This window comes from Haemaphysalis longicornis, unplaced genomic scaffold (assembly GCF_048455015.1).
Source record: "Haemaphysalis longicornis isolate Haplotype H1 unplaced genomic scaffold, Haemaphysalis longicornis Haplotype H1 scaffold_23, whole genome shotgun sequence".
Classification (NCBI taxonomy): Eukaryota; Metazoa; Arthropoda; class Arachnida; order Ixodida; family Ixodidae; genus Haemaphysalis; species Haemaphysalis longicornis.
The window spans coordinates 5,507,178-5,531,553 of record NW_027526306.1 but is presented as its reverse complement, the minus strand read 5'-3'; the positions used below and the strand labels follow the sequence as shown (position 1 = coordinate 5,531,553).

General features: G+C 49.4%; 2 protein-coding genes across 2 annotated transcripts in view; both read left to right on the top strand.

Moving 5' to 3' along the window:
* The window catches only part of LOC144172542 (uncharacterized), a 32,938-nt gene extending 28,655 nt beyond the window's left edge, over positions 1-4,283 (top strand). Inside the window, exon 7 of the mRNA XM_077701217.1 lies at positions 3,577-4,283. The gene's annotated coding sequence lies outside the window, so the exon portion shown is untranslated. The remainder of the gene's footprint in view (positions 1-3,576) is intronic.
* An 811-nt stretch (positions 4,284-5,094) lies between these two features.
* On the top strand, positions 5,095-24,012 carry LOC144172512 (neprilysin-11-like). The gene is made up of 5 exons (XM_077701198.1): positions 5,095-5,597; positions 9,264-9,406; positions 10,194-10,482; positions 12,519-14,144; positions 23,872-24,012. The coding sequence occupies exons 1-5, from the start codon at positions 5,253-5,255 to the stop codon at positions 24,010-24,012; spliced, it is 2,544 nt and encodes an 847-aa protein (XP_077557324.1). The 5' UTR covers positions 5,095-5,252.
* Positions 24,013-24,376: the final 364 nt, after the last annotated feature.

The window sequence follows — 24,376 nt, the reverse complement described above, 5'->3', positions numbered from 1 at the left end:
CCGTTCATTTCGTTTTTTGTGCCGCCTTAAGCAGGGTTCCGTAAAGGGTATTCAACAATGGACCATATTCACACGATGAATCAGTTGATAGAGAAGTGCGCTGAGTATACTGAACCCCTATATATAGCCTTCATAGATTATGAGAAAGCATTTGACTCGGTCGAAATCCTAGCAGTCATTCAGGCATTACGGAACCAGGGGGCAGATGAGCATTATGTAAGACTACAAGAGGATATCTACAATGGGTCCACAGCAACCATCATCCTCCATAAGGAGAGCCGTAAAATACCTATAAGGAACGGTGTCAGACAAGGAGACACAATCTCTCCAATGTTATTCACAGCATGTTTACAAGAAGTATTCAGAACGTTGGATTGGAAACAGGTGGGAGTAAGGGGTAATGGAGAAAACCTCAGTAACCTCAGATTTGCTGATGACGTTGCCTTGCTAAGTAACTCGGGGGACGAATTGCAAAGCATGCTTTCCGCACTGGACGAGCAGAGTAGAACCGTGGGCCTGAAAATAATATGCAGAAAACTGAAGTAATGATCAATAACCTCGGGACAGCACAGGGGTTTGAGATAGGTGGCGAGGCAGTGGAAGTGGTAAGCGAATATATCTACTTAGGCCAAGTTGTGACCCCAGATCCCAACCATGAGGCAGAGTTAATTAGAAGGATAAAAATGGGGTGGGGTGCATATGGCAGACATTCTCAGATAATGAATAGCAGCCTACCACTGTCGCTGAAGAAGAAAGTGTATGACAGCTGCATGTTACCGGTACTCACCTACGGGGCAGAAACCTGGAGGCTCACTAAGAGGATTCAACTTAAATTGAGAACGACTCAGCGGGCAATGGAGCGGAAAATGATAGGTGTAACATTAAGGGACAAGAAGAGAGCGGATTGGGTCAGGGAACAAACACGTGTTAAGGACATATCAGTAGAGATTAAGAAAAAGAAATGGACGTGGGCAGGGCATGTAATGCGAAGGCAAGATAACCGCTGGTCATTAAGGGCAACAGAGTGGATCCCTAGCAGGGGGCGGCAGAAAGTTAGATGGGCAGATGAGATCAAGAAGTTTTCGGGGATAAATTGGTCACAGTTGGCACAGGACCGAGGTTATTGGAGAATAATGGGAGATGCCTTTTCCCTGCAGTGGGCGTAGATAGGCTGGTGATGATGATGGTGATGATGATGATATCGCACTAAGCGCCATATCGCAATATGCGCCGACAGTTTTTCAATTACTGCGATTTCATACTGCTGCTGCTGCGGTATTCGGTCTGGGCACACACCTAGTTGCACGAAATACAGATTTAGGGCAATTGGTACGCTGCTGCAATGAACTATAAGAGGCCGGCGCCATTGAGCGCCTAGCTGCGTTTAAATGATCTGACGTAAAATGGGACTGCGTGGTATGTCTCATAAAGAACACGTTAATTACTCAAATCAAGCGCTTGCTAGCAAAATAACAGGCCATTCCACTCTCCTGAAGTGGATGTCTGTCGGAGCTGGACACAATACACATCACACAGTGGGTTAGATATTGCACAGGTATTTGTCTCATCTTTCGATCATTGTAGTGACTATGACTGTCTGGTTACGTGGAAGGACTGCAGTTTTGTCGTAGCAAACACACATTAGGCAATTCGTTTCCCTGATAGCAGACGAGGAATTTGTGAAGTTACAACTTTACTGTAATCTAATTATGACAAGGGAATAAAATTTCGCGTAATTATAGTCATATATTTCTTTTGGGTAAAGTCTTGTCAAAACAACAATTACAGCCGTTTTCTGCTGAAAATTTGCTATAAAGTTGGCATTGCCACAAGGCGTCTTTGTCACCCCAGATTTATCTACGGAACACCATAGAGAGCCAGCTCCACCGTAAAAAAAAAGAAAACGCTACTATGACGCAGAATTTACAGCGGGGACCTTCCATTCGCGGTAGTGAAGGTGGCCGCAATGCGGACTGGGTCACAATGGGTACCGCTTGGGCGGAACACTCATACAAGGGCATCCTGAAGGTGTTGAAACCATATATACGCACCAGTACTAAGATGTACCAGTACTGCAAGGCGGGTGACTATTGCAGCGCCAACACTGAGTTCCTCAAATTCGCTTCTCGTGGTTCATAAATTAGTGTGCAGCGGGCTCTCGTTATACGGAACCTCGAGGGACCGGGTAAACAGGTTTCGTTTGTCAGGAGTATCGTTTCTGATTCCGCATATTGCCATGCGATATCTGCGTAATCGGGAAAACGGTACACTAAGGGATAAAAATTATTGCACAAAGGTAGCAGTGGGTGGTTAATTTTTTAAGGGTACTATTGGACTTAACACAAGAGTGTCAATATTCCACGCATTCCAGAATCAGTGGCAATGGCGATAATATGGACAAGCGAAAAAATATCTTATATCTGCTTATATTAATTTTCGCAGCCGTTTCTTTTTCTTTTTCTTTAAAGCAAGGCTTTCTTAGTATCACTGATGGCGGTGTCGTAAGAAGAGCGAACTTAAGGAAAGCCAACTTTACACGGTAGGAGTGCACATGACGATGACAGTGATGATAACGATGATGAAAGCGGAAAGAAGCGCTTCCCGTGGTCGGAATCAAATCTGGGTCCCTGCGGTATGAAGCCGACGTCTGCCCGATTTCGGTATAACCGCACTCGGGTCACTCGGCCTTTTGTTTCCATTCAGCGCGGGGGCGTTGGCTTTGGGCTTTCCCTGGATTATGCCTCTGGAGTTAACAGGCTGTAGTCTGTCCTTACTGCTGAGCCGGGTGCGTTTTTTGCGCACCGGTGGCCCAGATCACACTGCCCGCAAAGTAACTTACTACAAAGCCTTATTTCCCCGTCAGGTGTCGAAATCAATAGGGTGACTCCCCTCCTTATTAGGACAACTCCCGCCTTTTATAAACTCCCGCAACATCTTACGCAAAAATGTCCAAATCTTAAATTCGCGTATACTCGATGGCCTCCTCTAAGGCCATTTGGCCTTCATGCAGCCAGGAGTTGTAATTTATACAGAAGCCTCTCAGAGTGATGAAAAGTCAGAAATAGGTATATTTTCCTCCTCCCTCCATTGGTCATTTTAAGTCCGTCTGGTAGACTTTGTCCCCATATTCAATGCTGAATTCTTGCCAATCGCCTTGGCTCTATGTGAATTGGATGCCTAAGTAGTGTCCCCAGTTACAATTTAACATTCCCTTTCAGCCTGCTCAGCTCTTACTGCCCTTAAAGATACCCCTTTCCAGCTCACGTTTAAATCGCTCCCGCCGTCCCATACGATTGAAATCCACCTTCTACCTGGGCATGCGGGCATCTCTTCAAATGAAGCCGCTAATTTTATAGCAAGAATAGCGCCTTCTGGGCCCATCGCAGATGTCGTTCCGTGAAGGTCTTTTATCACGGCTGCTAGATATCACAGGATTCCAAAGCTACAAGGATAGCAGAAATCAGTTTTTCTGTTCTTGATATATTTCTGCCACCTGTTCTCAGGGAATTCAAAATGGTGCCTTTCGCGCAACATAGAGGTCATACTAACGGATTTTACTGTCGACTTGCCCAACAGGTACCTTCACACTTCTCGTCTGGCTCCAAAACCTCAGTGAAGTTACTGCAACGAAGCAGAGCCCGTCGACCACTACCTGTTGGCGTTTTACCAGACTCAAGTACCGGTTCCAGGAAGAGCCGCTTAGCATCCATGGGTGTGCCATGTCAGTGCCGGAATTACTTTTATTTGGGACTTATGAGACGGGGTTTATCCGCTGTGATGTTTGCTCTACCCTCCTGAGCTTTATTGAAAATGCTAATTGATCATTATTCTAATTTGAATATTCACACACAGTTTGCAATTTTCAGTTCCTTTTTCCCAATTTATAACTGCAAAATGCCTTTCAACATTGTGACATTATCTTTATACAGTGCCCCGTAATTAGATGAAACATTTTTAAGTGCTAATGCACTTCTTAAGCGACCCTGAACCTGCGTCCACCGGCGATGTCCGCGCACGTGGAGATGGGCGCGCAGCCTGGCCGCTGACATGGCACATACCCACGTGGGGGATTGGCCAGGAATCTCCTCGTGTTCCTTGGCAACGGGGGGAGATGGGCGCGCGCTGCCTGGCCGCTGACATGACACATACCCACGTGGGGGATTGGCCAAGAATTGGGCGTGAGAAGGGCTAATGCAACCGCTTAAAGGAGTACTGACACGAAATTTCAAAGCTGAGATCCGCTCTAGCAATCAAGTGCAACGACAACATAAATAGGTGTCTGTGAATAAATGCATCTTTCTTTCTTTGTAGTTGTGTGTGTGTGTGTGATCTCTCTTTCGCGAACATTACCGAACCGCGCAAATTCAACTCGTGCATTCGCACTTTCACATTCTTCCCCTCGGGGAAATGCGGGGCTTTTTTCTTCTCCAACCATTGAGGTTTCGCCGGTCCCCTGATTGGGTATGTCTCATAGCCTAAGGAACAACAACAGAGGGTGTAGCAAGAAATATGCGGGTCCAAGTAATTCCCGCCAAGAGACAAATAAACGAAAGCGGAGAGAGACATATAAGGGCCGCCTATGCTCCTCAGTACCGTCCCTGTAAAAGGTATGGCAAATGCTAGAAGCGGGATCCATCCCCATTGTCATCGTTCAGCCACTATCATTGAAGCGCAGGATGACTACCAACACAACAAGCTCGCTCTGGGTGGTACTGCGTGACAGATCATAAAAGAAAGGATAAAGGAAGTATTTATTTTCCATCTTGTCATCAATCTTCAGGCGGCACTCATCAGTGCTCGAGTTGTCAAAACATGACAGTCAACGCATTCATGTTTAAAACGGGAGGAGAGGTTAGTACAAGAACATGGCAGATCTTCCAAGCAACTTTTCGTGGCCAATACCCCTACAGCTTCTAGCAGAACATGGCGCGCATCAAAAAGAACAAGGGCGTGCCAGGCACGAGGCAGCTCGTGAAGAAAGAGAAGAAGCGGAAGAAGAAGCGTCTCTCTCTCGTTCAGCTTGCTTCAACCGAGGGGTGCCTTCCGCCTCTGTTTTTACCGACTTGGCCTTCTAGCATCGGCGGCCCAGTTTGCTTTGCTCTACCGCGACACACCACGGGCCTTTAGCCCCCTGCGTAGCGTAATCTCCAACCAGCAGCGAACACGGACGCCGAAGCTGTCACTCCGCCCTGCGCCTACAGCCGGTGTTGAGGGGTACCAGTTCTCTCCTGTTTCTGCTTCCTTCGTCCACGATGCCACGGGAGAGCGAGGGACACCCTACGACGCCCAAGGGCAGACGGCAGTCAAGCGGCAGGCGGCTTTCCATTCGGGTGCCCGGTGAAGCTGCCCAGGCGTCACCTGCCGCACAATCGAGCCTCGACGTGGCCTCTGCCCACCCCGACCTGCCAAAAGAGGACCCATCGGTGCCCACCGCCCGTCACCGCAGCAGCAGCCGGGTTCGGCGCCGCCTCAAGGCGGGTCCTGACACAAGGAGCTCGGCTGCGGCGTCATCGACGGTGGACACGGCGGAACATACGACCGGGCAACAGGAGCCCCGCACGCGGACCAGTAACCGGCGGCGTCATCAATCGGGGAAGGTGAGAATCTTTCTGCGTGCAGAACTTGTTGGCTGCAGTCGGATTTTTCTTTGCGCCAGGTTAGAGGTGGGCAAAACGGCTCACTTCAGTGAGCAGCTCAGAATTTTCAGTGAACCGGTTTATTTTAATGGCTGAGCGGTTCATTGACCTGTGCTAAGCATAATCTAAACTATTGCTTAATTCAGCGGCGGGATCTTTTCCTTGTTATGGGAACCTTTCTTTTGTTACAATATCCGGTGTATTTGTAGAGAAAAGAATTGGCTTCAACATCATTACAAAGGTTTTTATGTGTCTGGGGTATCTGAAGATCTCGCTCGAATGATATATAAAGAAAGAAATGTAAATGTTTTGTGAATTTTATTAGCTCACAAACACGCTTTCTGCTAGTGAGTTGTGACGCCAGAAAAAAATAATTCTCTGAAGCACGATATAAGAATCTAATTTGAATACATAAAATGTAAATTGCGGTTTATGAACAACACCTTGCTCAGTTTATTCCAAGTAAGACGGCTCCGTGTTTTGCAACTGATAATAGATGATGCCAAAGTTGCAGGCAAAACCCGGCTGCGACCGCCGCTACGCCTCTACTAACTCTACCGGAACGTGCTGACACCATAGAGCCACCTGGTTCAGCACGGTTTTCTGATCACGCTAAGAGCCGTTGAGCGGCCGTTGTTTGGGGGAGCCGCTTTGCCAAATAACCGCCGTGAGCCGGAAGCAGAGTACCGCTGCTGAATTGAGCGGCTCAGAAGATCTGGCTCGTTGCACAAATGTAACTGTGGTTAATCACAGGAGTTCATTTTCTTATTTTCAAAAGGCAAAAGCAGTTCGTTCACCGTTGCCACTGCGGCCTCCCGATCTATCATTCACCACCGCCGCTGCGGTCTCTCAACCGTCGTTCTCAAAGAGCGGCTTAGAAAATCCGGGTCTTCGGCACTTCGGCTCAGGAACTGAGCAGAAGAGCCGAAGAACGGCTCAAAAGATCCGGCTCTCCTGACTCGGACTGTCTGCTCCCACGACAGGAGGCGATGGAAAAATTGCCCCGCCTGGCCCGGAAGCGCAGTTGCTTTCTCGCGCTGTAATTGAGAGAAAGAGAGAAAACATCTTTATTCGCAATAAAGAACCGGCTCGTCTGACCCGACTCTTCGGCTCTTGGAGCAGTTGGCTTTCTTCCTCCATGGTTGCCACCATAGCTGTGCTGTTTCTCTCCCCGTTCGACACGCATCACCGAGCGGGCGAGAAGGGCCCCCTCTCTTAGAAAGAACCGTCCCTCACAATTAGTGAGTGGCGGCTCACCCGCTCTTGAAAAAGAGCAGCTCAAAAAAGATCCGGATCGCTCCTGAGCGACGCATCTTTACTCCGAACGTGTGGGTAGTGCTAAAAGAAGTCCGGTTTCCATTGGAGGCATTAAATGACATTTTTTGCGCCCAAGAGCGCTTTGCGGCAGTGATTTTTCCGGCGGAGAGGTTAAGCATAGCAACTGCGCATCCCAACATAAGCTTCCCAATCGAAAAAAAGCTGGAAGCACAGCTCTTTCAGCTCTGCTGGGCGCGCTTCAGTGTACCTTGAGACGATACAAACTCTCTCTCTCACGAAGTACAATGCACCATCAACTAAAGATAAAGATTTCTTCAATTTCTCAACCTGCACTGTCCATAACTGCTCCAGAGCAACTCTCTATTTTCGTCCCGTAAATTTTACGTTCATAAAGAAGTCCTGGGCTGAACGTGAACTGCTTAGAGCGATTCAGCAAGCACAAATAGAGACACCGAGAAATCGTAGACGTGCAAAGTTTGGCGCAATTCATTTGCGGAAATAGCTGCACTAAGTGTAAACGAACACAAGACTGTGATTGCCAGGAATCGGAAAAAATCAAGTTGGCTTTTTCCAAAGCAATATTTAGCCTAAATGGCAGGGCTGCAGACAAATACACTGACTTTGAGGTTGAGTGACGTGCGTAAAAGTTTTCTGGACACAGTTATTTCTTTGTGCTTCTCTCTAGCATAAATTATGCTATCGCCATAGCTGCGATAAGACTTTTGTACAGCAGCGCGACGCCTTTGCAATTCTGAAGTCGTTGTGAGCCTCTGGTCTTGATCTAGACTGAACAGCGGAGAAGCCTGAAATGGCACTAAAGGCGGAGCCAAACGGTAAAAAAATATTTCTAGGGATCATACGGTCACATCTGTATAAGGACCGGGCGGCCGTTGTATGGTGCCACCATCACTTCACCGAACAGCGCCGCCCGTGACAAACCGCTCGTCAGTGGAATGGCTGTGGCGGTCAGCGCAGCGTTGTTGGGCATGGCTTTCTGTAGTTCTGCTGCGATGCGGCTTGCAAAGCGTACATGAACACACGGAATTTTTCAGATCGTTAAATCTTGAGAGTGGGGGTGACCTTTACGAGGCATGCCATGTGTGTGAATTTACGCCTATACTCAGTAACTACAAATAGCAGATGACGCTCAATGCGCCCAGCTGGAAGTCAAGATGGAAGTAAAAGTCCATTCCTCTGTGCAATTTTTTCATGCCTGCATGCAGCATCGAGGAATATAATGGAGCTAAATGCTCCTATAAAGCCGGTGTGTGCAGCCGATCCAGGCATACTGTGACGCTGGCCTTTGGCAGTTGATGACGGAACGGCGTCTTGCACAAGCGAAAGACAAAGTTGGGGTGTGGCTTCTAAGATTTCTAAGATTGTGATGGACCACAATTTCGTAACTTCATTAACTACGGTATAAATGTATCTAATTCAACAGAAATGCGCTAACCACAGTCAGCAGGAATCGTTCGCGGAATAAATACCGGATGATAGTAGAACGTTATTGCTTGTCGTGGACAAGCATTACTTTACAGGAATTGCAATGGTTGTTGGATAGTTGATTAATGGTTTTTAAAGAACCAATTATTGCGTGGATGAAGGACGAGAGACAGGACGGTGACAAGAGTGACAAGCGGCCATGTTAATGTAGCCCATTCCCCAACTTAGAAGCTTCAAATAGGTTTTCGTAGCAGCCATAGAGAAGAAATGAGTGCTAATAATAGTAGTTTTATTTGTACTCACAACGGGTGGAGCCAAGCGTAGATCGCGGCAAAAAGCCCTCATGTCTGTAGCCCACAGCCAACTTTACGTAGCCCGGCATGTTTACGTAGCCGTTATTGCATCTAAGAACCCAACACATCTTTCTAGACTTCGTTTCACCGCACATATCCGCTCACAACACCACCAAAACATTCAAAGCACGGAATCAAACACGCAAAAGAAAAACGGGAGGCGGAGTCGTCCAATGCACCGGCTCATTCCAGTAACGAGGCGGGCGCCGAGTAGTCACGCCACCCACCCAGCTGCCCGGTTTCTATAAGAAAGGGACGCATTTATTTCCCGGTGATGTGATCCGGGAAGGCCGCCCCTGGAAACTACATTTATTGGAGGAATCAACTGCGGTGCTAGCACCCGATAGGCGTTGCTGGAAATCTTTGGTAGATGCCTTCGTCAAACACTGAACAGACGACAGCAGAATGAGGAAATCAGTTCGGATCCGAAGAATGGATTCGGGCGACGATGTATAGGACTGGTTTGTATTCATTGTTCTGCAGTAGTGATCAATTGGTTAATGATAGTGATGATGATGACAAATATTATTATGCTTTCTTTCTCCTCTTGCAGAGAATACCGCCCACGTCGCTGTCCCCCCTAAAGAGCAGTGAACCGCTTCCCTCCCCAACGACCCTAGGCGGATCTGCAGCCAAGCCAACAAGTTCCACTGCGGCGGTCGACAGTGTCCCTGTACCATCCGAAGCTGAGTGCGGGTAAGGTTTTAAGTGACATTGACAGACAGCCGCTTTTGACTGCCCCATGTAGGTTTCCAGAACAATACAGGTTTCCTTTCTAAACTATGTAGCTTTCCCGAACGATGCATAACACTCTTGGTTATGCGTCCGCAACACCCGATGATCGCAAGTAGTGGTAATGGTGGCAATAAATAAAAATGCTTTGAGGACACAGCAGAAACCGACTAGAGCCCCATAAGCAATGCTTCTGGACATGTGAAAAAGAAGCACGATACGAAAATGTTTTTCTTTTTTTGTGAAGCGAAATCAGGATTACATGAGCATTCGCGCGGCAAGTTCTAATCACGGTCCGAGTATGTCATTCAAAGGTGCTTTGTAGGGATTTAGAAACATGCTCGTTGCACTACATGTTGACATCTTAGTGCGCGTCACCTCTTCCCACCTACTGTCTCGCCTGGCCCAACCAGGCGTTGGATGCTCCTGTAAACCTGTACTTCTGAGCATAAGGACTGCTGCAGAGGCATGGAGAGCGAAATATACTCTAATTAACAGCGTGTATTCCATGATACAAATACCGAAACTTGAACAAATTATACTTACACGTTTTCAGGCTAATTGAACCCTGTGTCGTTCTTTGCTAGCTTCTGTCTTCAGATTCGCACTCTGTGTTGCACAAGCACGTGACTTCGAGTTTCACGTGGTCAATCGTCATAATTCCACCGAGTTGTTCTGCTCCTGATGTAACAAAAATTAAGCGTGTTGACTGTATTCCCTGCATTTCCCATTTCCTCTTCCACCCTCACAGGAAAGAGAAAAACGCCTGTCCAGCGTCTGCTGAGACAGTTCCATCACACCAAGCGACCAGTACCGCAGCCCGTTTCAAAGCGAGCGACGCGCCAAAAAGAGCCCAGCCCAGCCTAGTTAAGGACACGGCGGCCCTGTACGAGCTGTTGGCACAGACCTGCATGGGAAAACCATCCGCGGCGCGCTACCCTGAATCGGACAGCCAGTACGAGCCCACGGCCGGTGTCAGCAGGGGAGGCACACAGAGAAGCCGCGCCCGAACTTCGGAAGGAAACTCTGCGAAAGATTTAGTAAGCAGTTTGCTTTCTCTATTCGACATGTCGAAATGCAAAGGATGCTGCCATCGTGTTACAGTGCGGCTGACACTGAATTTCTAAATGCTCTCTCTCATTTAATGAACCTAAAAACACATTTACGAAGCTGCGATATACTTGCGTACAAGTTAAAAGTTAAGAACGGCAGTAGCTCACGTAGTGTATCACGCTGCCGAAGCGACGGACCCAGATGCCGTAGCGCGCGTGCTTTTTAAACTGAGACCGCGCTTTATTCGTGACGTCTAGTTTTGCTCACGTTGTTTGTTTGTCGTCACTGCAGTAGTTTATAAGCAGAGTAAGTCAAAGAAATCACGGAAACAACTTGTGTCACGATAAAAACATTCACGGTAACGCACTCTTTCCTCCGCGCGGAGGAACAGCCGGCTATGGAGATGAGGCGCTGAGGCGACTTCCATTGTGGTTCTCACCTTGTACCCGAGTATAGTATATTTTAAAAGAACACGCATGCACAAGCATCTGTACACGACATTTATCGCTTCAATACAAGAAAAGGAATATAAATGCACAATACGGGTGCAAAAAAGTGAGTCGTTGGCGCAGAGGGCCTGCACTCTTCGTAAGAATCTGTTTACGACCTATTAGGGCACTGCTTTATTGGTTGCCGTCTTTAGCGAGTGGGGACATCAAGTTGCCAATTTGGGCTTTACTGGGACAAAATTCTTCTTTCGACTTGTAAAGTTTTCACAGATGTCTCAATAATTGCTCAAAAAACGCGAATTGTAAAAAACGACTTCAAGCTTATAGTTGCAATCACTTTCAAAAACAATGCTTGCGAAGGAGGATTTACCTGATCTGCACAACATGGCCTAATTCTGCTTCACGTTTTATTGTTCAAAGCCATGCGTAGTGTGAGTTCGCGTTGGTGCTGCATAAAAAGTACTGCATTGTAAGGTGAAGGGCAGTGATGAGTGAACGTTCCTGCAGGGGGTAAGAAGCATTCGGTTCCGAGACAAATACTATTTCAGGATTCACGTACAGTGTATACAAGAAGCACCTGTCAGTATGTACATTCTCGATGGAAACATCGCGTCGGCATGATAGAACCCCTGTATTTACATTAATTTAATGAAAACTGGTTGTTATGGCTGATACCACAACTCATCCTTGCTTCACGTGGGATTTACGATATCCACAATCACGAAGACTCCAGAAGCGATTGCTTTGGGTGTTACTGGTCTATCGTCGTGGATTGCACTTTTTCCAACACCTTAATGCGCATGGCATGATCCAGGAAATACCTTGTCTCTGCCAGGTGACGTTTTGGCCGGCGCATTTGATTCCTAACGATTTTGTCATGCGGAGCAGTATGAGTTTTCAAAAGCACTTGTTTTTCCTCCAAGGTTACACCACTTTGAGGGCACCCCAAGCCCTTTGATGTACTTTTCCCTGAAAATTGGTACTTCTGTTTATGAGCACTGCTGAAGGGTCATTTTGTCTCGCCGACATTCATGTCCATTAAATGTTATGAAGTCCAGCCTGGCACCGTTTGTTTTTTTCTCGTGCTAGTCGCGGCGCTTCGCAAATGGGACTCCTTGGCGTTTCGTTTTCACTGTTTGTTAGTGATTCAGACGCCTGGATTCGCGTCAGCATTTCAGTGCGCTTCATCTGCTTTAGAGGTGTCGCAATGCCATGACATGATGTCCCCTTTTATTTGCATCGTTGGCTATCTGATGACAATTCAGAGTGGACTAACAGTTTGTTGTCCCGTGTTGCTACGTCTTCATGGTTTGCGACTCACAAGGGCCATTTCTTGTACATGTTCCCCAAACTATTCGGGATAAATTACGCACTTAATGAATGCGCGAAAGAAAAACCCTCACAAGTGGAGGTTGTAGGGAATTGCAATTAACCACGCAGATCAGATACAAGTTGTTGAGTGGCTGCGTTTACCATGAAAACATTTGTTGTTTCCACTGCATTCAACGGTTTGATACCGAGAAAAACGGGGATAAAGCGGGAATGTGGAAACTCATGGCTGCTGTATTTTCCAGGTCACGGGCACTGCCACTAGCCCAAGAGGGCAAATAGCGGCGCTTTGCGCCGGCGTGGTGGCAATCCTCCTGCTAGCCACCCTGCTTGCCCTGCATCCTCTTCGACGGCTGCCACACAGTGAAGTGCTGTGCCACACGGAGGAGTGCCAGCTCCATGACCACCTCCTGCGGCAAGTCATCAGTACGAATGTCGACCCTTGCGAAGACTTCCACGCGTACGTCTGTTCCCGCTGGCTACCACCCAACGTGTACAAGGACCAGATGAAGTCGTTGATGGACCAGCTGCGGTTTGGCTGGTACCGAGCAATTAACATCAGCCTGTACGAAGGAACAAAAATTCTTCCGGCAGGGCGAAAGGCGCGCGCTATGTACGACCGTTGCATGGACAGTAGTGGCTCGCGGTACGGTTCCAACGTGTCTGAATTTCTCGAGATGCTTCCTAAGATCGGACTGCGCTGGCCGGGTGAACCTCTGCCCGGAGGTACTGCTCTTGGCTTGCTCATCTCTATGGACATCAACTGGATGGCGCCCCTTTGGTTCACTGCAAGAGTCACAACATTTCCGTATTCGGAAAGGGGAATTTTGCGGATAACCGCTGGTCCTCATATCGGTGCGCTATATCACCATCACCTCACCGTAAGGCAAGGGTACGCCTACGAGCGCTATTGGCGGGCGTTTCAAAAAATCCTATTCGGCAACACCGCGGCGGCTACGAGTACCGCTGAGATCGAGGATGTGGCTTCAATAGAGGGCGACATTCTCACCCGGCTACACAAAGCGCTCACACTGGAGCCGAAATCACCAGCTGTGTTTTCCCTAGGGGACATTGAGAATTATACTAATCCCTTGTCTTCGACCCAGTGGATCGAACAGCTCAGCAAAAACCCCCAGTATGGGCGACGCTTTGGCAGCAATGACTATGTTTTCGCTGGCGATGTCGGCTTTCTCAAAGCCGTGGGGTCCATCTTCGCCACGTACAATGACACAGACATTCAGAGACACGTGGCATGGCTTTTCGTCCAGACGTACGGAATACTCGCGCACTACGACCTATTTCGTCTGCGGTACGGAGAATCACGTCTACTCCACGCGTACCTTCCAATCATCTGCGGCAGGTACCTCGAAGGAACCTACAAGCCGCTTCTTATACCCCTGCATTACGTGGCGCGGATTCCGGAGTTCGAACGTGACCAGGTCAGCAGAGTCTTGGAGAGCCTCAAGCATGCGTTCTCTGGCAAGATCAACGCTTCCAGCTGGATTGATATTGAGAGCAATCACCAGTTTCACAGAAAACTGTCGCGACTTGAAACCCGTCTTTGGCCTCATTCCTCCTTTCTTAGAAATGACGTGCTCGAGGCAACGTACGCCAATTTTCCAGACAACGAAACGTCTTTTGCAAGCTACTGGTTTAAGTCCCACTACTGGCTACGTTACATGAAGAGGACTCCCGAGTATGAATACATGGCGTTGCTGCCTGACAATAGCTCTCCGGCGTATCTACGCTACGACTACCTGGACAACAGCCTTCACATTGCAATAGGTGCAGTAGCGAGACCTTTGTTCTATGCAAACGGCACCGAGGCGATGCTGTACGGGGGATTCGGCTTTTCTTTGGCGCTGCAGTTGGTGAAGTTAATGGACAACGAAGGGATAAAGTGGCATCCAGACACTGGCAATAGCGATTCTTTCTTCTCGCCAATGTCAGCGGAAGCCCTTAAAGTGAAGGATGCCTGCCTGAAGAAGGATAATATGTCAAGCGTGTTCCCAGAAGTACCGGCTCTCGAGATTACTTACAACGCTTATATTCTTTCGGATCAACGCCGAGCCCAGAAAGCCACAGCCATATCGAAAGACTTCCCGGAGTCCAAAGTATTCTTCCTCACACTGTGTTACATGACATGTGCTTTGCCCGGCATCATACATCCTTCCGTGGCCGATTGCAACAAAGCCTTACGTGGGTTCCGGCCCTTTGCCGAAGCTTTCGCGTGTGAAAAGGGTTCTAAAATGAACCCCCGCAATACGTGTGAATTGTTTTCGTAATTCGGTATCGTGAATTTGCTATCTTTCTTGGTAGTGTTGCGTTAGGGGATCTTAAGGCAACCTCGACCTAGGTTTTCTGCTTAAGGGACTTTTGGCTATTAATATGTGTTATTAATTAAGTTGCGCCTGCTTTCTTGTGTCCTGTGATGTTTTTATATTTGTATATACGCATTTGCACACACAGGGGTTTTTCTGAAATATTAGAAATCTGGAAGCTTTTGCAAAAACACCTGTGATTGTTTCGTTGTCACAAGGCATTTGCGGGTAACTGTGTTCCTCTTGGTTTCTGTAACGGCAAAGAAGCACAAGAGATTGTGCTAGAATACTTTTTATCTACGGATGTGATATTTCTGCTCACTACGAACGATGGTTGCAACGCAGTCATTCGTTTTTTGTCGCCGGGGGTTAGGTTGCTCGTTATGTTCTCTGTCATCCCTGGTCGCGGAGACGCTGACGCCACAAGCTGAAGGTCCACAGCTTAACAAAACACCTCTATTGCATTCATCTTGGGGCAGTGATAGGGGAGGCAGAGCGGGAGGGGTGGGAGGGGGAGATGATGGAGCGTATCCGGGATGCGTATTTCCAAACTCTTCAGTGCCCCACGTCATATGTCTCTTATGGCGATGCAGAACGTCATTTAAACGTGGTCATAGGCGGCAAGCTGAAGCTAAGGCGACGTAAAACATACCAAAGCACCGTAGCTAAGAAAAGCGCTCGTTATAATTCGGTTGAAACCAAATTTTGCAATAATGAATGACTGTGATGCAGAGAAGAAACGATGCTAAACAGCCCGGTAGGTAGGGGATGGCAAAGGGGATTGGGAAAGACGGCAGAAATCAGTTGTAGTACATGTAACTATGTAATTTTCAAGTAGTTGGTTTTCGAGCCCCCATTGGAGAAACACACACTTTCAGTGGCGTAGACTTCTTATTTTTCCGGGGGGGGGGAAACCTGCAGTGCGCCTCGAAGCGGCGAAAGGAGGGGGGGAGGAAGCGGTGGGGGGGTCCCTATGAGATGACATGTCGTCACCCCGCTATGTAGAGGCTACCACTAATCATCATCATCATCATCATCATCATCATAAGGGGCACCTGCAGCAGTGAGGGCCTTTTACATTGTGTCGGCTAACTACGAGGTGTCCCAAATAAGACGTCCCGCAAATCTATGAACCGTGAACTTCAGCGGTTTGACGCATCCAGTAGAAATTTCTTTGAATACGCGTTTTACTGGTCACATTTATTCAAAAATATTGCATGACTGAACCATCAGCACAAAAAAACGAGTCGGTTTGTTTTTCTTTTAATGGGCAGTTCGGGGGTAAAAAGAAAGGGACACGACAGGGGCGCTACGCGCTGCTATGTTGATTTCCGTTAAGAGCCCCCGAAACGGCTCTGACTTTGACTACTCATTTTAGTATCCGTGTGTGTGTTGTGCCAGAACGCCCGACACAAATTCGCTGCACCTGGCGACGTGCCGATGGCGGGGTTGATTCGCGCCTAGGTCAAACCGCCCGCGTCAGACGTGCGGCGACTTGGCGGGAAAGGCGCCGCCGAGTCTGCTCTCCCTTTCCCATTGCGACGGCTGGACCAAATCATGCCTGGCACGGACTTATCCCCGCAGACACGCAGCAAGTAGCGCCTAGAGACGCCGCCGCAGAGTCGCCTTCCCTTTCCCGGTCGTGGAGGCTCGGCTGACGCAATCGCTTCGCCTTCATTCGCCAGATTCATAATGCGGCCAGTGATAGCTCCGACTGGAGGCATTGGAACTGCACGCGGCTGCAACGGAACCCTAGGGGTATAAAACCAGCCCGGAAGCAGCGGTGGTGCGGCGGCATCTCATCGAAGGCCCTGAGTTGACAAGTGCTATCCCGCTTGTCTTAGCCATGTAACGCTCTTGCGACCTTTGTATATATCGTATATAAATGCTGCTTCAAATAACCGTCAGCTCGGCTACTTCGTCGCTATGTTCTGCGCCGCGTCGATAGCGGACTGGGCAGGGCAACGTCGCAAGAGTAGTGACTGAGCTTGGATGGCCCGGTCCCAACAGTGTATGTGTATGTGTTTTGGAGGCTTGGAGCGGGTATCGCTCGCAGTCGACGGCTGCAGTGCACACAGTTGCTGCCGGTGCTTGGCAGCCGTTACAGCACTGTCCAACTGCTCTGGCGTGCTTTGTGACCTAGAAAACAAAGTTTGCAGACAGGCTTTTCGGAGGCGTGATAGCTTGCACTGACGTCACTGTATTCCCGTGTTGGTGCGTTGGTTGCACAGTGAAAATCTGCAGCTCTTGGTTCGAGAAGCGCTGATGAAGCTGAGAGCTATCGATAAAAAAGTGCGGTGGCGTCGTTATGGGCAAGCAACATGTTTTACCAGACGTTCCAAGACGCGAGCTAAAGGTAAAAACCCAACGCCTAGCGTTGGCGTTTATCATATAAAACGGCCCTTTCACGAGGCCTTCCACAGTGCGAGCTTAAACTCGGCACAAGTTGCTAGCGAGGAGTGGTCGCCACGCCAGTAAACAGCAGATGAAGGTAGGGGAAGAACAACCACCGAAATTCACCGTCGTCGTCAGCTTCATCATTACATGGTGGCATAAACGAGAAGCAGCGCATCGGGGTGCCATTCCAAAGCAAAACGCTCCTCCAACAGCAAGATGCCTGCGCTGTTCGACAAAATATGCGAGGCGAAACAAGGTATCACACGCGTTCGACTGGGCATTATGATGTCCGATTAACAACCCACAACCTGCACGGTGGGGCTATATGCTCCCTTGTAAATGGACAGCGCGAGGACATAGTCCTACCAAACCTGAGCAAAAAGTTTCAAAACGGGAGCCTAATAAAACCATGTGGTTGACACAAACCATGCAGTCAATTTGACGCGAATGACGTAAACTAACTGCGACTGTTAGCGGAACCAAGCAGCTACGCGTTCCCAGGCCGCGCATTTGTAAACAAAAATAACTGCTCTAATCAACAGGTGCAGTAGAAACAGAGCAACTGTGGCCGCGATTCCCACCGGGACCTAACCCCCTCGTTTTTCACTTTTCACCGCGACCCCTTAGCGAGCGACCGCCGAAAAACGCTAACAGCGCCAAACAAGGACAGGCAAAGGAGGGAGGTGCAGTTTTCGTTGCCTGATTTTACCATCCTTGAGAGTTAAGCAGCACATCGCCACCGCTAAATGTCTGAAACTCGTACACGTGCGTCCAGACTTGAGTTTGTGATAGAACTTGTTTACACTGCTGTACTCACGAGTGCATGTACTCACGAGTGCAAGCACTCGAAAATACAGTAGTCATGAGTATTGTACTCATGAGTTCTGTACTCACGAGGAGTGGACTTACTACCCCTGTACTCAATCGTCATCATACTCACTTTTTTAATCTGGGTGGGTACTCACTCATCATCGTACTCACTCGTGAGTTTGAGTACAAATGAATATAAATGAGTGTACTCACGAGTGAGTGCGCCGACCTATGCTCCCGACAAAATGTCGCTTTGCTGGCGTGCTGCTAAAGCCAAGCTATGGTGGCTAGAAGGGCCACCCTTCTAGCCACCATAGCCAAGCGCAGCGCTACATTGTCAACAATCCGCACACTGAGCACGTTTAACTCACCGTGAAGAAAAGCGACGCGGCTCTGCGTTTCCCCCTGCCCATCGGGAGGACGGAACTGTCTTTCAAGATCCTAACCATCCCAACCGCTATTGTAAACAATAGTTGGCAGACAGGACGGCCAACAGTCCGATGTCGACGGACGCGGAGCCGAGCCAAGCCCTTAAAAAAATCCTCAGCCGGGGCCGGAGGGGGCTCTGCCCCCCTGTAAAGCCATCCGGGGGGGGGGGGGGGGGGGGGGCACGAGCCCCACTGCCCCCCTGTAGTTGGCGCTTCTGCACACTTTGGCCTTCCCATGAGGTCAGTGTGTGCCCGGCATAGTTCTTGGAGGCACATTGTGCTTGGTGTGCCAAAATTGAAGATCGCTGGGGTTAATTTGTGAGGCTGTCGGTCAGCGACTAAACCATTTTATAGAGACAATTTTTTTTTCTAACGCCGGCGCTGGAACCGTGGCGCTTGCGAGTAACTGCGCACGGCCGTCTTAGACGGTTGCGCATGACCAAATAAGGTGGAGCTAGTTGGGTGTCTCGTTTCCGCCACAGTGGGCGCAGATGAGTTGGGAGGAGCACCTTGGGCTCGGCCACTTAGATATTAGGTCGGCGTTAGAGGCGTAGTGGGTGTACATTTTTGCGTGCAAAGACGTCCTTTGTTCTAGGAAATGTCCTTAGTGAGGCAAGGAAACAAGGTAGTGGAACGTCGGCCAGTCTGTGCCGGCTGAGGACTCTAGATTGACGGTTGTTGCCAAAGTAGTTCAGATGTGCTCGGTGGGTCATATTGCCCTGAAGCAGTGTCGACAACCATGGGAGGATTTACTAGGCACTCCCGGGAAGCGGTGTATGCCATTCGGTTGCCGTCCGCTCCGGAGGTGCCCAGGTGTGCGGACCGCGCGCGTAGCGTGCTTGTTTATGAGAGGTTCCCTATGCGGGAAGGCCCTATTAGGAGGAGGGGCGAACGAGCGAAGCAACTTTATTAACATTCCTGCAGAACGATTAGCCGTCGCACGTAAGGAAGGCGTCACCGCGACGCGGCCATGACGTCTTCCCGGCTGTTGGCGCCTCTACTCCGGCCGCGGCCTCACTACTCCCTTTGGTCGACTGCGCCAGCCCCTGTTTTGGGGTGGCAGCCGCCCACTGGTTTCGCTCGGTCGTTGCCTTTCGAGGGCCGCCGAGATCTTCTGGACGGCCTGGGCTTGGACCTCTTGATTAATTTATTCTGGGGCAAGGGATGGCGTTTTCTGACTCTCCCATACCTTGTGGTACGGGGTGCGAGGAATATCCGCGCATGTCCAAGCAACAGCGGCTGTTGTATCGTGGTTAGCAGCATTGGTGAAGACATCAACTTCCTCGTCGGCTTGATGGTTCGCCAGGGTGTGGACGTACTGCTCCCTTGCTGCTCGTTGACCTGAGGAACGGGTCGTCGTCAAATAGTGCCGATCACGGTCTGTCTCAAGGTGGGATAGACCTCGGGAAGATAGCTTTTTAAGGTGTCCCATTTAAGAAAAAATGCCGCACCTGTCCATCTGACGATGATGATGGTTTAACGCGGAGCTTCCTCGTGATGGATTATTTGGTTGGCCAATCGCACACTGCCAGTATGTGCTACTCTGGATGTACGCATCCCTCTATTAGAATCTACTTAGCATCTCTCGGGTGTGCGCTCCGTAGACCTAACGTTCGCGTTTCGGGTGTACGGCGCGAAGCAATTCCTGCTGCTTGGCGTTCGCTTCGACCATGTAGAAGTGGAGCAAGCGGATAGACTTCGACTTCCAAACGCGAGGGACTCAGGTTCGATACCGATTACAGGAAGCGCGTTTTCTTTCACTTGTCACACGATCATTCATCGCCATCGTCAGAGAAAGTTGGCTTTTCTGCAGGGCGTCTTATCATGCAACGGCATCAGCTTCGCTTCAAAAGCGCGTCCATGCGGATGTATTCGAGTTGCTTCAGCAAATTCAGCTTGATGTCTTCGACTAGTTTGGTGATCGGAGGAAGCGGCACTGCCTGTTCCAACACGCCCGTCCTATGGGGCGTGTTAAAGTTATTGTACGTGGTGTTATTACAGGAGATACCGGGCACGGAATGCATATACGGGAAATCCGCAAGAGATTCGGGCGTGTGCAACGGAAAGCGCAAGCTTAGGAAAAGCGTCCTAGTGTGAGGAGCCGTATTTATAGGATTGACGGGTTGTGAGGTGCAAAGTTGAGCGCCAAGTTGTCCGAAGATTACTGATTCAGGAAGTTGGGCTTTGCGGCTGCTCACCCGAATGCCAGGTAATGTGATACTACCAATTTTTGATTGCAGAATAGCATTGGTGAAACATTTTTTTTTAATTTCGAGTTTTTGCCGCGTGGCATATGAGGGGCGGTTTAAAGATGGGAGGAGGGAAGAAAGTAGGAAGGAAAGAGAAAGAGAAGAAAACGGAGAGAGAGGGGCTGCCAAGAGCACAGAAGGTCACGAAACCGACAGGGTTTCAAGTCTACAGGTATGCATGCAGTCCAGTGGCCTGCAGAAATTCCATCAGGGACCTGCAGTATTGATCTTTCTGCACCCAGCGGTTGTAGTTACCCGGTTTATCCCACCGGAGAACAACCTTTCTGAACGCAGCGTCTCGAGCTGTCCTTGTTCCCGCGCACGTCCACAAAAGATGCTTGGCGTCAGCTTCAACCGCCGGAGACGGACACTTGGGACCCGTTCTTGGGTCGCCTTGTGAGTGAGTGCCCGCAAGTCCGAGTGACTGAAGGTGTGAGGGCCACCCCAGTCCGAAGCCACCTGAGAATAACTTCCTCCACCCGGGAAAGATTAGGGGGCAGGGAGAAGACACACGGGGGAATTAGGGCACGTGTGTCCCTTATCAGGAGAGATTTCCGGGCTATTGAGGAGGAGGATTCTTCACAGGGCCAGAGGTGGCGTACACAACGGGTCGCTGCGGGATAAGGTCATGTGGCGTGTTGCATTGCGGGTTCTTTTAATCACGTACATTGAAAAGCCAAGAACTACTGGAGTCAGGGATTACCATTTCCAAGTAATTACCAATCTGTGTCCAGCTTTACGCTGCTAAGATTAACCGTAAAAGGCCGGTTCAATTTGCGGCTGGGAGCGCTGTAGATTTTAGTTGCCTGAGGTACACGTCGTTTCTATAGCTGCAACATCACAGAAAGAGGGAATGGCGCACTTCAAGACCGAAACGTCGCCGCCGGTGCTTATGGTGCTTTCCATTTGCCCTTTTAAATGGCTTAGTTGCCGTCTTTGTGTACCGTCCGTCATGTTAAGCCCCGTTTTAATTCTAACGAAGCAGTCAACGAAGGCTGCTTCGAAGAAAGAGCATGGAGGTCGGTCACAATGCAGGCTACCTTCTTGTCTAAACTATTAATTGACTCCAGCACCACCTTTTTGTGTACCAGTGTTGTGACAAATGAAATTGTTATTATGAAGAAGTATTTAGTGTAATTTACAGGTGGTGAAGACGCTTTGCTTAGCTTTTACATCACACAATGTTTGTAAAATAACGGTACTAATATTTACGAAATCTACGGCCAGCGTTTCTCAACATGTCTGCTAGGAAGTTGTCGTCTGCATTGGTGACCGCTGCGCCGTTCAAATTTTGCGTCCTTTCGTCGTGTAATTATACTGCTTCGTGACATGTCTACAAGCTGTCGACGAATTGGAACGCAGCCTATGTCGGTGCAATACTTGAGAAAGGACGAGGAGGAATGAACGGCTATTTCGAGCAGCACGGAAGATGGTTCCGTCATTTGAAAGCACGGACGACAGCCTCAGCGCCGTTGGCCAGCCGGTCCTCCCGCTGCTATTGGTAAGGCTTTGGAGAGGAGGCGAAACTGGCGCCTCAGAGCAGGTTTATACCGCATGGCGTACAGTGCAATGGAGGGGGGTATAATGTGTATGCTGTTGGAACACGGAGGGATAGACTGCTTGAGTGGAGTCGTGTATTGAGGAGTGAGGTGTTCCATTACTTCGAAGCATTTTTAATCATTTCTACGCATCTTGAAGTGAGAGAGAAGTGCCCGCCATTGAAACCAATGATAAGTCAGGGTGCCGTTGTATCCGCATGGCATTGAGAGCTGATACTGTGTATGGTCGTACGAGCGAGCAAGTCCAAGGAATGCGCGGGCAGAGTCCCGAGCTGCCTGATTTACTCAGAGGGATGCGTCACTCGGAGGCCGCATGATTACACAATCTGGCCGGTTCATCTCTATTGAAACGGTAAACATTAGAGGAGACGGCCGCACTTGGCTCAGGTAGCGGGAGAAGGTTCCAGTGGATCCTCAAGCACATCCTTATGAAATGAGAGCGCGAAAGATTCATACCGATGAAATTTAGGGAGGTGACGACTCTATAGCGTTAACACTGGCGCCCCTTCTGAGCCCACCAGAGGACTCAGTGGAGATCCAATAAATGCCAGCCCACACTGGCTTGAAGGAAATCGCGATAAGCACAATTAATGGCTCGGGAGCTCGCACATAGAACTGCCGTTAGCATCGTTCCGCACCACTGGGTTTACTCCGCCAGGGACAGAGTGACAACTTTCAATGATATCAAAATCACATTCGTCTCCCACGTCCCTCCAGCTCATTCACCTCTCACGATACGCCAGGTAGGTATTAGGCGACTCCTTCAAGCGAATGCTTTGTCAAGCAGATCCCACTTCCGTCGCATCCATCCACCAGAATTCACTTCATTCGCATGCGCCGCATGTGGGGAGCACGCCTCACTGTGTCGCTCAATCTGGTTCATGATGGAAAAACAGCGCATAGACGACGGTCTTAGAAAAGAATGGAGAGAGAACACGCGCTGACAGCAACCTGAATCTTTATTGCACACGAAAAACATGTATACACTCATGAAAAATAACAAATGACATATAGCATATCCATTTGTGCATACTGACAGCCAAACAAAAGATAAAAACACAAGCGGCTTGTGTGCGTACATAACCAAACGGCCCTGGCTAGAAAGTCATGCACCGGTACACACTCGCCCAATTGACAATCCTGCGCTCAATATGGGACTGCCCTCAAGATCTATTCCGCCTAATCAATAGCACCGAGCAATGGAGGGAGGTGTTGGGTAGCTCTGCTTGTCACAGCAGTTGCCACAGCACTCGCCACCGGCCTTTGGCCGGTGGCCACCGCGCTGGAATGATGAATCCAATCCCGTGCTCCCTTTTTTTCAATATAAAGTTTACTCTCTCTCTCTGGCTGGCTGTCCGGGTGCCGTGAAATCCCCCTAGCGGCCAGTTTCGAAAGCTGCCGCGGGAGGCACCAGCCCGCTCCACACCGTCACCGCTGCTTTGGCGGCATACTCTCGACGGAGATTAAACATTTGTATGCGTTAAAAATACATACATATGTTGAGCAGCCACTTTATTTGCAAATGTGGTGTAGTAACGAGAATGTAAACGTTTTCGACGTCATCTTAGTGTAGTACATTCCGTCTGTATACGTTCCAGGTATGTGTTACTGTAGTGCGATGCTGGGTACCAGTATGTCGTAATAAAGATGAAGATAAAGGAGAACACTCGAGGAAAACTTGGCCAATCACCCCTGTGGGGGTACGCGCCAGGGAAAAAAGAGAAGTGCGTGGAAGAGGAAGACGTCGGAAGCGTAATTAAATAAGAATTCTATTTATTCTCACTGTCTTTTGTTGATTTTCTTACCCCTGATTGTGTATGTGTCCTACCTAAAGGCGCAACGACAACAACAGGGAAAGCAACACAGGCTGGAGTTGACGTGTGCCAAGAAACCTGACATTCACCCGCCGGCGACGACCCTGCAGCAGCGCTTGGATGTCGCCAGCTATGCCGGCACAGCCAGGCCCGCGCTGTAGGGCCGGGCACTCGGTCAACTCCAGGCAGCCGAGCTTTGCGCCGGGTAACCTCGCCATCGTTCCCTTCTGAGTAGGGGCGCCATGTTGTCGGGGAGACTACTTGCTCTTCCCACAAATCGAGGCACCCGTGCCTGGCGCCGGAAAGCCTCGACTTGCGCCAAGTCATCAGGCCACCACAGTTCATGGTGGATCAACCACTCCTGTCAGTCAAGGCAGCGGCACCAAAAGACCCGAACGCTACGCTACCCTCACCGGGAACTCCAGGACGCGAAGCCATCGGGGAAGTTCAGCTCCGCCTCCGGTCTAGACGCAACGTGCAGCGAACCTTGATGCAGCCAGAGCTTCTTGTTTTATGGTCTGATGG